The sequence below is a fragment of the Ascidiella aspersa genome, chromosome 3, assembly GCF_963924565.1.
Source record: "Ascidiella aspersa chromosome 3, kaAscAspe10.2, whole genome shotgun sequence".
Lineage (NCBI taxonomy): Eukaryota > Metazoa > Chordata > Ascidiacea > Phlebobranchia > Ascidiidae > Ascidiella > Ascidiella aspersa.
Window position 1 is genome coordinate 23,924,610 of NC_139449.1, and position 13,913 is coordinate 23,938,522.

The following is a 13,913-nucleotide window of genomic DNA, read 5'->3' on the forward strand; positions in this document are numbered from 1 at the left end:
AAGTTGAACAAGACTCACGTAAAAGTTTTAACAACGGAAAAATAAAATAGAAAAACAAATAGAATAACAATTTACACGCATGGAATTTTAAAAGTGTACTTTAAATAATAATACTTTTAGTACAACGAGAAACTTATTTATTAATTGCTAATAAAAAATAACAGGTCGCAAGTTTTTGATGTAATTGTTTGTTCAGTTTACCGCGGTCCGCGCTACTGCACTTAACAAAACAAAAAGTACAAGTTGCTGAACACCATTCAAAATATAATGTTAACTGTTTCTTGGAACTGCGAAAGTTACTTTGCTTTTATCAATATATAATTGTTTTTAGGATCTAGTAATATTATTTTGACGAATATTAAAAAATGGCGGATTCAGCACAAGCTAGTGACAGTAACTCAGGAAGTGATGTAAGTTGGCCGTTTGGTTCATTAATTTCTATCGGTATACAATTGCTGCACTTAACACTAATTAAAATCGTTAATTTATTCACAAAATAACAATATGCTTATGCACATACCAAGCATATATTCCTATAAATATTGTATGTTTATAAATACCAATTTATTTAATGAATTTAAGATTCCAAAGCAGATTAGAAACTTAAATTATTGTGCTGATGAGATCTCTCTTTATACCGCCAAAAATTGTGCACTAATAAAGGTGAATCTAAAATTTACCGAGCTGCAATAAGTTTACTTAAATTTTAACAGTGTTGATGATTTACTATAAAAAGCCTGGTATAAATATTGTGTGTGTTTGCCAAACTTTCATGTCTGGACGACTTTCAAAGGGAATGTCCATAAATATGTGGCTTACTAATTAACCCTATTTGTTTCATTGATTTTTGCTATGTCTAATTTTTGATATATCAGCAGGAGGATGGATCAAAGACACCAGAGAAATCTCCGGATTATGCTGAAAAAGTTGTAAGTATTATAATTGCAAAAACTCCTAAAAAGGTGTATATGTTTATTTAAGTAAAATCGTTATGTCTCATTTCAGGAAGAAGATCACAGCAAAAGATTTGAGTTTCTGCTTAAACAAACCGAAATCTTTGCCCATTTCATGAACCCAAATGTGAAAGGGAAAACCCCTTCCAGTCCTCTTAAAATGAGAGGAAGACCAAGGCTTTCTTCTCAGGATGATGCAGGGAGCTCTGCTGAGTAACTTTTTTTATTAATTCTCTTTTTTAGTTTCATTATATATATATATATATATATATTTATATATATAACATAATATATTTTTAATGCGATTTGCTTTTTTAGCACATGAATACAATGTGACTTCCTTAGTTTGCAGTAGTTGAAGCAATGCAGTGTTTTGTAAAATTATTGTAATTTTTTAGAATTGTTGTATTTTTTTTATATTTTTAACACTATAAATATTGATTATATATATATATTGTATAATTTAAAAAAAATATATATAACTTTAGTCACCGCCATCGTCGAACTGAACAAGATGAAGATGAGGAACTTTTGTCAGATGCAAGAAAAACCCAAGGAGCAATCACACGCTTTGAGTCCTCTCCTAAGTACATTAAAAATGGGGAATTGAGAGATTATCAGGTACCAATATCATCGGCAACTGGAAATTTTATTTATTAGTTCTAACTTGTTACTTTTAAATTAAAAGAAAATATTGTATTAAAGTGTGCTGTTTGTTTAAGATATTTCTTGTTCGATATAGGTCAGAGGTCTAAACTGGATGATATCTTTATACGAAAATGGAATCAGTGGAATTCTTGCAGATGAAATGGTTTGTTTAAACTTGTATTGATGTTTTAATATACTCTATTTGTTTAAACCGCTAATATTCCCTGGTGACAAAAGTAGGACCCAAATACCATTTTAGAAGTTATGTTTTACTGCAAAATCAAAACCTTTCACTTTGTGTCTTTGATTTCAAGGGTCTTGGCAAAACTTTGCAAACCATATCACTACTTGGGTATCTGAAGCACTATCGAAGCATTCCCGGACCACATATGGTAATTGTGCCTAAATCCACTATCAGCAATTGGATAAATGAATTTGAAAGATGGTGTCCAACCATTCGCACAGTTTGCTTCATTGGCAACAAAGACCAGAGGGTAAGCTATATTAAGATTTTTTTTAGAAAAACATCTTTGAAGATTGTCAGTCAGATTAACTTAGTTTATTTCAACTGATAAAAAATATTTATTATTCAATGAATTTAACAAACTTGCTTTTTTCCTTTTGATAGGAAAAGTACTATCCCGGAGACTATTTAGTGTAAATGTGTTTTTTGTTAAGGCTTCAATTATCAAAGATATAATGATGCCAGGAGAGTGGGATGTGTGCATTACCACATATGAGATTGTAATCATCGAGAAAACATGCTTCAAGAAGTTCAACTGGCGTTATGTGGTCATTGACGAAGCACACAGGATTAAAAACGAAAAGTCCAAAGTAATCATAGATTATTATATTAAAACAAACTTTTTAGGCTTATTTTATTGTAAGGCAGTTATGCAACAACCAATTAACACTTAAATTAAGCCACTTTTGTTATTTTTTTATTAGGTGTCAATAATTGATTTATGAAAACTTCTATTTCAGCTCTCCATAATTGTGCGTCAGTTCCGCAGCACCAATCGCCTTCTGCTGACAGGAACTCCACTACAAAATAATCTTCATGAGCTCTGGGCACTGCTCAACTTCCTACTTCCAGATGTTTTTAATTCATCCGATGTAATTTTACCTACTTCTATATATTCTAAACATAATGTTTTAATCTTGTATATTTCATATATTCCCTACTCTTTAATCCTTAACTGAGGGAATTGGCCTTTTATGGTTTAGTCTTGTAATGCTCAGGGTTAGCCTTAAATTAAAATTTGCACTTGCCAAAACTTTTAGCATGCTGTCTGCAAATTTTGTTCTACCAAATTGTTTTTCCTATTGTTCAACCTGATTTTCTATTTCTGAGGGTATAAATACTCTATTACTTACCAGAATATTGATTGTGTATAACTTTTTACTGAGTGTGATACGCTCAAGTTTGATTGACCTCGAACCTGTGGTGTTTAACACTATATGCCGAAAGTTTAGCCCAGTAGGTCTGACAACAACAACTGATAATTTATTTAGGCATTTGCCTGGCAATTGGTTGTCAATCAAAACTAATTGCACTCACACTGGTGAGTAGACATGTTCAAAATCCCAATCCTAATGTTACCAATCTAATTTTTGTAGAATGTATTGTATGTATGATTTAATTTTGCTGCTAACAGGATTTCGATTCTTGGTTCAATGCGAATAACCTGGAGGATGAGAAACTAGTCACCAGGCTTCATTCAGTAAGTTTACCTTAAAAATAAAATTTTTGTTCCAAAAGTGTAAATATAACACATTTTTCACCACCGCCTAATTAGTACCTTATTTTGAATTGCAGAATCAGGCACACAAATTGTATATTTTTTAAAATGTGAAATGTTCATCATTTTTTTGGCGGGATAATATTGCTTAACTGATAAAAAAACGTAATCAAGGCACCAATAATAAATAACTCAGACTAGCTTCAGACACTAGAAAGTATCTCGGTTTCAAGTTGTTTATTGAAACGGCATTTTAATCTGTTAAGGTTCTGCGGCCGTTTCTCCTTCGTCGTTTAAAGAGTGATGTCGAAAAAAGCTTGCTGCCAAAGAAGGAAACCAAGATTTTTGTCGGCCTCAGTAAGATGCAAAGAGAATGGTAAGAGCAATCGGGCTGACCTTTCAAGATGGTGGAGTTGAAAACTTACACACAGCAAATGTTGGTATAGACACAAAGCTAGTCGCATGCGGCCTGTAAACGTGTTTGCAACTTGAATTTCACACAAACGTGGAGTTAAATTTTTTTTAAACGTTAAGTTAAATGTTTATAGCTAAAGCCAGATGCTAGAAAAATGTTACCTGTAGTCTTTTAATTTTAAAACACTCCTGTTTAAATTGATCAAGAACATTTCGATAAAACAAGATAGAATACGTTTGCCTTGACTGGTACTGCTTTTGAAGTAGGCCATCGTAGTTAGAAGTTTACACACGCGTCTTACCAAAAAACAAGACAGTCGCTTTGCACAGGTACACCAAGATCCTGGTAAAGGACATCGACATCATTAACGCAGCGGGCAAGACCGACCGGGTGCGTCTGCTCAACATCCTCATGCAGCTGCGCAAGTGCTGCAACCACCCGTACCTATTCGACGGTGCCGAGCCTGGCCCGCCTTACACCACCAGCGATCACCTGGTCGTCAACTGTGGCAAGCTTACCGTCCTCGACAAGCTGCTGCCCAAGCTTCAGAAACAAGGTAATGGCCACTGAGAGCCTGCTAGTTTTCTGGTCTTTTAGCTGGCCGCCATCTATCTCACCACAAATGCATTTAAACTGGAACATAATGACATTTTATGTGCACTTTCGCATTCTAAATGATTTACTACTTTTTTTGAAATGTCACATGCGATTACCATCATGTTATCTGAACACTTCTAAGTATATCCAATTATCCAACCTAAGCTTTTTGGTCCGATTGTTTGACGTTTCTCAAGATTGGCATTGTCAATATCATTTTAATTAATGTAAAGTTCTCAACTCTACTATAGTTTGGACAAGGTTTACATTTTTTTGCTTTTAAAAAGACATAACTTCGTAGGTAAATGTTAATTTGAAACATTGGATTTTCACTGCTACTAGTTCGACTGTTCTCGAATTAGCGCTGTATTATTAACACGAACATTGCGTTTTTTTGGTTTCAGGCGACCGCGTGCTGATTTTCAGCCAGATGACGCGCATCCTCGACATCTTGGAGGACTACAGCATGTGGCGCGGCTACCAGTACTGCAGACTGGACGGACAGACACCGCACGAGGACAGACAGCGGCAGATCAATGAGTTCAACATGCCAAGTAAGTGCACCAAAATTCGTCCGGCATTACGTTTCAAGTTTCGAAAGTGCCTGTTAACATATTTTTTGAAGCATATGTTTTAACCAGGGCGGCTTCCAAGCTTTTTATTTAAAGGTAAATTTTAAAACTTATTGCTGTCCTTTGTTGGTATGATTGCCCAATTAAGGCAGGGACTATGACATTTCCTAGAAAACATAAATCATGCCTTATTTTAATTCAGACAGCGAAAAGTTCCTCTTTATGCTTTCGACCCGCGCCGGTGGCCTTGGAATCAATCTGATGACTGCTAACATTGTCATCCTATTTGACAGCGACTGGAACCCTCAAGTCGACATGCAAGCTATTGTGAGTCAAACTTCCAAGTTTTCTGATGATAAACAAAAGTATTATGCCTGGCAACAATAGCTTATTTGATAAACAATAAGTTTGAATTAAAATACCCTATATTTTTAACCGTGATAAACACCCTTTCACCTAAAAGCTGCTGTAAATCTATTAGGCAATTATTGTGTAGCGTTGGATTATACTCCCAGTTTTAGATATTCTGGAGATATCTCTAGATACATTAGGGTGCCGCGCTAACTCATTAAATTGGTGTAAAGCAAAGTTTACAACAAACAAAGTGTTGTTAAAACAAAAAAGCAAATTCGATAATATTGAACTTTTCTTAAAGGCGGAAAACCTGTATACTGTTTAATTGAAACGATTCGTGTCTTTACAGTTAAACCCAGGTTAACCATGTTGACATTTTTGTCCACCAATATTCGCACGGCTAAGCGATTTTCTTTTCGACTTGGCCTCCAAATATGGTTTTAAAACAGATCAGTTTGTATCAATGCAAAATGGATTGCAAATGGTGCCTGTAGACCACATTTTACAAATGTCTCTGTATAGCACTACCCTATTAGGCAGCAATGTAAGAAATCTTGTTAAATTTAGGTCAAAAACTTTTGCTTTTGATTTAAGGACCGAGCTCACAGGATCGGGCAGCGGAAACAGGTGATGGTGTTCCGTCTCATCACGGAAAATACGGTGGAGGAGAGAATTATCGAGCGTGCTGAAATGAAACTGCACCTCGACAATATTGTTATTCAGCAAGGTAATCCAGTTGACCAACAATTTGTGAATTTTTGTAATTGGCAGCCGTAATTCTGGTTTGCTTTTAAAAATTTAAGAAAACGTTTAGGATTACTTTTTGGTTTGAGTTATAATAGCTAATTAACAATGGGTAGTAGGTATTGTGTGAAACACTTAACTATGTAAGGTTTCATGGTTATACCAACAAAAAAATATTTTTTGTAATTTAAAATAATGCTTTTTTGTTTCAGTATTACATGCTACTTTCGCGACATTACTCTAATTTTTTTAATTTTGTTTATTTGACTTATTTGTTGAAAAAATACGCATTTCTTCGCAAAAGGTTATATTCGAAACATCAAATTTAGCTATCTATATAACTAATTCATTCTATCTAAACATAAACTGCATCTTAATTCGTTTTAGTATACGCCATTCTATCCACAGTTGATCAGTTAAGAGCAGCCGAACCATTTCTAACTGTACCGCTTTATTAATTTTTATCTGTTGTTCGTCAAAGGTCGCCTCGTGGACCAAGGTCAAAAGTTGGCCAAGGACGAAATGTTAAGCATGATTCGACACGGAGCCAATCACGTGTTCGCGTCCAAGGAGAGCGAAATCACGGACGAGGACATCGACGCCATCATCGCTCACGGCGAAACGAGGGTTAGTCTATTTGCCGTTTTTGCTATCTTGTTTTGTGTGATGACTAGGGCGATTATTTTTTGACCTAAAAATTAAGAAATTTTGACCTTAAAAATTAAAATTTTGACAAATTTTGACCTAAAAATAATTTATTTTGACAAAATTTTGTTAGAAAATGCATTGATTTAAATAACCTAGGTAGGCGTCGTTATTCAAACGTTTTTTATACCGTATATTGCTCTAATAAAGATGTAATACGGTTAAAATGACTTTAAATATAAATCAAAACTAATTTTTTTGATAAAATTGTACGATAGATTTCAAAACAAAATAAACGACCAATTTCAAAAAGCTGACCATAGTTTTTTTTTTTAATTTTGTAAACGATTTATGTGCATTTTTATTCGATTTTGACTTGAAAAAATTTGACAAATTTTGACCTTAAGTGTAAATTTTGACAAAATTTAAGTCAAAAAATAATCGCCCTAGTGATGACAATTGTATCCATTCTTTCTCATTATGGTATAAATGTATTTTTTATATTACAGTTTACTGTTCAACCGTCTCGATATTGTTGCCCTTTATGTAATACATTCGGGAATTTTGCTGACGTAAGGTCTTTCCTTTTTTAAATATTCGCCCAGACGAAAGATATGGACTCGCGCCTGAACAAGCTTGGCGAGGGAGCTTTGCGGAAGTTCACCTTGGATGAGGTCGACGGGCCTTACTCTGTGTTCAAATTTGAGGGCCAGGACTGGAAGGGAAAGCAGGCCGAGGTTTGTAAAATTACTCTTCCGATGGTGAATCAATAAGATTTTATAGCGTAACTTTTAGAATAAAAATTGTTTTTAACCGTATTTTCTTAATAGTATTAAGAATGTATCTAAATATAAAACAATTATTTTTTACATATTGAATTGTCCGTTTGTCAAACATAGTACGTGCTGATATGTCAAACTTCACCATTGTAATAAATATAACATGAATCTTGAATTTTGTTTATGTTGGGCGATATTCGACAGATACGTATGTCTTATGGGGTTAGTACCGTTGTTTGTAAAAATATATATTTAGTTTTGTACAGCGCAATAACTTTCCGTGCTGATCTCCTTTCTGTCTTTAAAGAGTGGTCTGTTGCCGTGGATTGAGCCCCCTAAACGCGAGAGGAAAGCCAACTATGCTGTTGACCAATACTTCAGAGAGGCGCTCAGAGTGAGCGAACCGAAAGCACCAAAGGTAATGTCGCCTGGAATTTGTGTCAGCCGAGCCAATTCTGACAAAACACAAAAAATGGCTGTAAAAATACCGATTTAATCTCTTGTTTATATAATAGGCACCATTACTAGTTTGCATTGCATATTGAAACAAACACTGCACCTGACAAAATACCTGTGTTTATTTACGTCTGTTGCAACAAATTAAACACCGCGACAATTAAACAGGCTCCTCGACCTCCCAAGCAACCAACCGTCCAGGATTTCCAGTTTTTTCCTCCTCGCCTCTTTGAACTTCTTGAAAAGGAGATTTTCTTCTTTCGCAAGAGCATCGGATACAAGGTGAAATTAGATGCAATGTTAGGGATAATGGTTGACTAGGTTGTCGCTTGTCATTAAACAAGTTTTTTGAGTAAAGATCAATAATAATCGACCCTTGTTTTACTCATTCTAAAATCGAGCACCAATGTTGCATATTAGATTTATAAGGCCACTGTAGGACTCGTTTTTCTTACACAGATGCTCTAGTCTAAGTAGTAAAAAAGCTAACTAAGCGGTTGTCAAGACTGCCATTCAGGTAAAAATGATCATGGTAATGCTTTTAACTCCACTTCGTGTTTTTTGCTCGACATCATTTGGACTCGGGTATTCCCAAGTCCACAGCCATATTATAAAATAAACCGGTTCATGGTTCTAGATAATAACCTCCTTGTCCACAATGAAAGAATATGTTTGCGACAGGTGGAAAACAAATGTTTCAATGAATAACGAACAAGACTCTACTACAAAAAAAGAGAGTTTTTCTCTTTAATTTTCTCAAAAAAGGCTTGAAAAGTGTAATTAAAGCATTCTCCATGTGGTAACCGCGTATTGCAGGTTCCGCGCGACTCGGATAGCGACGCGCAGCAACAGCAACAGAAGCTGATCGACGAGGCTGAACAGCTCAACGAGGAGGAGTTGGAGGAGAAGGAGCAGCTCCTTACGCAGGGATTCACCAACTGGAACAAGCGCGACTTCAACCAGTTCATCAAGGCCAACGAGAAGTTCGGGCGAGACGACATAGAGAGCATTTCCAAAGAGGTCGGTGCTCTTTCGCTTTCGTTGTCCGACGCGTGCAGTTTTTCCCGAAACCCGATTTGGCAGTCGAAAGTAATTTCTCTGGTGTAGGGCTGGGAAAGTTCTCTTGTGTTCAGATAGTTATTAAATCGACTGGTTCCAATAATACAAATATAGCCTTTGTTGAGCTCCCGATTACTGTCCAAGCGTCGTATATTGACAATTGACCTGCATATTTCAATACAGCTCGTTTTAATCACAAGATACCTGGATAAGGAAAATATTTTGTCAATACTATAATAATCCAACTCACCCTGCTGTTATTTAATTGAATCAATAAAAGTAACAACCTTTTATGATTATCATTTTTTAGTTACGGTTTTAATCCAACTCCAACCATGATGCAAATGGCGTCGCTAATAGTTTCGTCTTGGATATAAAAAACAGCATCTCTAAAACAAGTTGTTTTTTTTTCGTCCAGGTGGAAGGCAAAAGCCCAGCGGAGGTGATCGAATACTCGGCTGTGTTTTGGGAGCGTTGCAACGAGCTACAGGACATCGAGCGCATCATGGCGCAAATAGAACGTGGCGAGGCTCGCATACAACGAAAGATAAGCATTAAGAAGGCGCTCGACGCCAAGGTAAGCTCTTCAGTGGGGTGGGAACCTGTTGTTGCACCTAGACGATCCGGCTTTGTCGTACGTTAGTTTATTTAATCAAACTTTTGGTTTTGACGTACGTTTTTTTTAACGGGAACGTTATTTAAATACAAATATTATTCAATATTATTCAACATTAAGCATCTTTACTTTTTAAATTTTTGATTTGCAAGTGGCCTTTTTTCTGTTAATACAAAGTTTATTTAAAAATATTGCGTTTTTATTTCTGAAACATTCGCACGTGTGGGAAATTCCTAATGTTTAAATTTGTCGAAATAGTAATTATTCGTCGTAACTGTCAAAAAGAAAGATATTGTTTCAATAGCAGTAGCCCAGTTGTAACTTTGACATAGTACACTATTTTTCTAAATCACTGATTTTGTGTGTTTTTTGGTTTTATGATATTGTTGCCATTTGTGATACTAATTTATTATGCTCTAATTAAAACTAAATGTATTTCACGTTCACTTTAAAACAAACCGGTTCCGGTATCCCAAGTGCTTTCTAATTAGTTCATTTTAAATCATACTGGAAAAGCCCTAGGATTTAAAAGTCAAAATTATTTGCGAAGTCCGCTTACCACATCATATCCGTAAACCCCTCACCCTGCACCGCAGATCGCCCGCTACCGCGCGCCCTTCTACCAGCTGCGCATCCAGTACGGTACCAACAAGGGCAAGAACTACACGGAGGAGGAGGACCGCTTCCTCATCTGTATGCTACACAAGCTCGGCCTGGAGCGCGAGTCCGCCTACGACGAACTGAGGTCCGCCGTCCGTCAAGCGCCCCAGTTTAGATTCGACTGGTTTATTAAGTCCAGGACCTCGATGGTACGTGGTAATTCCCTATGAAATGAGATATATTGAAAAAAGTGGGGAAAATGTTTTTTTTTTAAATTAAAATAACATTTTACCCACTTTTTTAATATATCTCATTTTGTATAGTTAATGTAATATGGGACTTGGACCACTAAATGTCTGAAATGGTCTGCCAGCAGGCTACATTTTTGCCAAATTTAAAGAACTTTTTGTTAACCTTTTAATTAGCTTTTCTCAGGATTCGGGGCTGTCAATCTGATTCAAATTACTAAATCTGCATTTTAAACACCCAAAGTTCTGCAATTGTAATTCATGGCGTGTAAATATGAATAGGCTCTAACCTAATTTAAATCGTTTGCTTTACGTGTACTTTAGGAGCTCCAGCGTCGCTGCAACACGCTCATCACCCTCATCGAGCGAGAGAACCAAGAGCTCGAAGAGCGAGAGAAGCACCACGGACCCGGATCGAAGAAACGCGCGGGCAAAGGTCACGGTTCGGCGGCCGCTACCCCGCCACCTAGCGGACAGGGCAAGCGCAAGGCTTTGGACGATTCGGCAACAAATGGAGGAGACAAGGGCAAAAAGAAAAAAAAGGATTGAGTCGGCATTTTTGTTAGTTCTAGGACCAAAATCTGGCCACGCAAGGGAAATGTAAATGCGAGAACGACGCGCCGAAAAATGATTGTGACTAACTGCCAGTTTTTATGTCGTCCTGCGCGGTAAAAATATTCGCGATTTCTTGCGAAGTTGCCTACTCTAAAGCTTGTATCACGCCCCGACTGGTAGGCTGTTGGTTAATGTGCTCCGTGAAGGGGTTACTGTTGCGACCACGTCGTGCTTCTATCGTTAGTATTCTTTTTTAGACGGATGTAATGTAAATGTGCTGAATAAAACCACCCACGGCTCTGCATGTGATTTGTAATGAGTCGAAGAGGATAGTAGGGATGGACAAACGTGTACAGTACACTGTACAATTAAAGATTTGCTTTAAAAAAAGACACAAACTTCGTATGGTGAATATTCATTCCTAGAGCAGTCAAGAAAATCATATCGACGAACCGATTTTACACCACTGCTAGATTATAGCAACGCATAAAGTAATAGGCGTATTTTTTGCCACAACCGACTCTACGTCAATTTACAAGCAATGTAAGTTAATCCGTAACATTAATACCTCGTGCAGAGTTTTTTTTCCGCAATTCGTTTTTTTTATTTCCGCAATTTTAAATATACATTACGTTTAGTTATGGCGATATCTTGACAGCTTGCTGTGCTGTTATCTATTTAGTTAATGACTTGACTTAAATGCAACTTATTACCATTTATTTATTACACAGCGTGGTGTTTAAATGCGACGTATGACAATTGGCAAGCCTAGTGACTTCTACGAAATACCCTAGTAACATACACAAATATATCGCGGCTTTTCATTAAACACAAACCCCTCGTCATTTTTTTTTTAATTTTTCAGTGGAGTAAACACATTCCTATTAAATTATATTTAGTTTAATTGCTTTGATTGCAAGCTTACAGAGACCGTATGGAGTTTTGAACATAAAAAATGTGGCTGGCTGACTTGACCAGAACCCTGAAAAAAATTAGAGAAATACAATTTCCGTAACGTTTCGGGAATGTATTCGACGAAAACAGGACACTACAAGCATTTGGGCAATATACATTTTGGCGAGCAACGACATTAAATACTACATTGGTTTATTTTCAAGGGTTTCAAAGCCATTTAACTATAAAGAAATCAGTCACATTCATTTTGCGAATACCATATGTACATATTAGACGATTAGGTAAAATAATTGTTCATTTATAGGCTAAGCTGAACGAATAATTTACATATGCACGACAGCAAGGAATTCTGCACCGTACAATGTAGTTTCTGTACCGAAATCCGTTTCAGTCCGATATGCAACAAAATACATGTTTAGAAGAGAAGCTAGATTTGTGATATAAAGAATCGAAGGGTATTTTCGGCATTTTTTTTCTTAACTATGAAATGCTACAGGTTTTGCCAAAATGTTTTTTCAGCGACCAGCGCCTCTCAAAGCATCAACTGCATCGTGATGTGCAAGAAATGTACTACATGGCGAGAAGGCAAATTTGAAAAAAAATAGACTGTTATAACGCAGCTACCCGGCGGATTTTGTAAATTTGGTTTTACCATTTTAAAGACAATGACTCGTACTAATGACCCTTCTTCTGCTTTAAGCTTGGGTAATATGGTGCCGCTATTTAGAAAGAAAGACGCGCTGTTACGGCGAGAAAGAAAGAGTGCTGTAACGGCGAGAAAGAAAGCAAAATCTAGAATGCTGCGAAAAAGCGAAAAGGATAAAGTGAATAAGCGAAGTCAGGACAGAAAAAATGTATTGGGCTAACGCACAATAATGCTGTAACTAAGGAAGGCCTGTCGCACTGGCGTCCATCAAAAAGGGCAGTTACTAGCAGGTGCCGCAAATAGGGTAAGTTTAAACAACGTTTTGGAGTCGACACTATTTAGCTTTTAAAAAAGCATTTATCGTCAGCCCTACCCATAACGATAAATAAAAGTTATACTAATAGTTCCGCGATTTTTTATTTGATTTCCGAATTGTCGAAGGAGAAATAAACCCCACACTGAAGTGAGTTAACCGGATCACAATAAAAATACATAAAGATAGGCAAAAATATACAATACATCAATAGGTTAAATTGGGCAGAAAACGTATGCCTTTCCGCAAATACACACTTATTACAACAGTACAACAAAACACACGGAACGCGTTTGTAGTTAGTCTTTATCAATGCCAACACAACAGAAGAAGATTACATTAAAGCTACAGCGGAAACACAGTGTTCGAACCGATCACCATTGCAAAGCAGCACCGTGGAACAACAGGCCCAACCTCTATCTAGCAAGCTCAAACAACGAGTCGCTTGTACACGGGCGACGTTATGTATTGTCCTTTACGGTTAAAAGACCACATGTATAAAGCAGTGGGGATGAGTTAAATGCGAAGCAAGACTTGCTAACTTCATATACACGCATTTAATTAAGAAAGGTGCTCTAGATTTCGATCTTTTATGAGTGATGTGCTCATATCTGTGTCAAGAATAATATGATTTATGGTGGATAGCTTATACAGCACGGTAAGACTTGGGGATGGGGATGCTATATTATAAAGCAATCAATTCTTTGAAGACTCCGATGCCTTTGTCAAACAATTGTCTGTTGACAATGTGAATATGTGTAAGTGCTTGTAAAAATGGTAAATGTTCCAGGTTCAAATATACAAGTTTCGTTTTTCCGAGTTATGAAGAAATATAATGTATTTTTGCCAATTTTGGTTGTGGTCAGTCATTACTTCCACGGCTTGGCAATCTGCCTTTATTGCCCAATTAAGAAACGTGGGTAGAATGACGTGACCGCGTCAAGACATGTACCATTATTTACAGTAGATTAGTAGCTATCTACTGATCAAAATAAAAGTCCAAGAATTAATATTTTATTCCACACTAAAAGCCATCCAAAATAGTCGATTTGGGTT

At 36.5% G+C, this 13,913-nt stretch overlaps 1 protein-coding gene across 1 annotated transcript; it reads left to right on the plus strand.

Annotated features, from left to right (window-relative positions):
- The first annotated feature begins 256 nt into the window (after window positions 1-256).
- On the plus strand, window positions 257-11,113 carry LOC146161015 (SWI/SNF-related matrix-associated actin-dependent regulator of chromatin subfamily A member 5-like). The gene is made up of 22 exons (XM_083386148.1): window positions 257-410; window positions 876-929; window positions 1,006-1,166; window positions 1,442-1,574; window positions 1,696-1,764; window positions 1,916-2,095; window positions 2,280-2,435; window positions 2,586-2,717; window positions 3,260-3,325; window positions 3,610-3,719; window positions 4,088-4,314; window positions 4,760-4,909; window positions 5,130-5,254; window positions 5,876-6,008; window positions 6,507-6,652; window positions 7,276-7,407; window positions 7,757-7,867; window positions 8,074-8,187; window positions 8,722-8,925; window positions 9,383-9,541; window positions 10,177-10,389; window positions 10,753-11,113. The coding sequence occupies exons 1-22, from the start codon at window positions 366-368 to the stop codon at window positions 10,975-10,977; spliced, it is 3,045 nt and encodes a 1,014-aa protein (XP_083242274.1). The 5' UTR covers window positions 257-365; the 3' UTR covers window positions 10,978-11,113.
- Window positions 11,114-13,913: the final 2,800 nt, after the last annotated feature.

Bases quoted from the DNA above. Each gene is read 5' to 3' on its own strand.
- LOC146161015 (XM_083386148.1), top strand. From the start codon at position 366: ATGGCGGATTCAGCACAAGCTAGTGACAGTAACTCAGGAAGTGAT. The intron at 4,315-4,759 runs GTAATGGCCACT...TTTTGGTTTCAG, and splicing joins GCCCAAGCTTCAGAAACAAG to GCGACCGCGTGCTGATTTTC. The intron at 8,926-9,382 runs GTCGGTGCTCTT...TTTTTCGTCCAG, and splicing joins TAGAGAGCATTTCCAAAGAG to GTGGAAGGCAAAAGCCCAGC.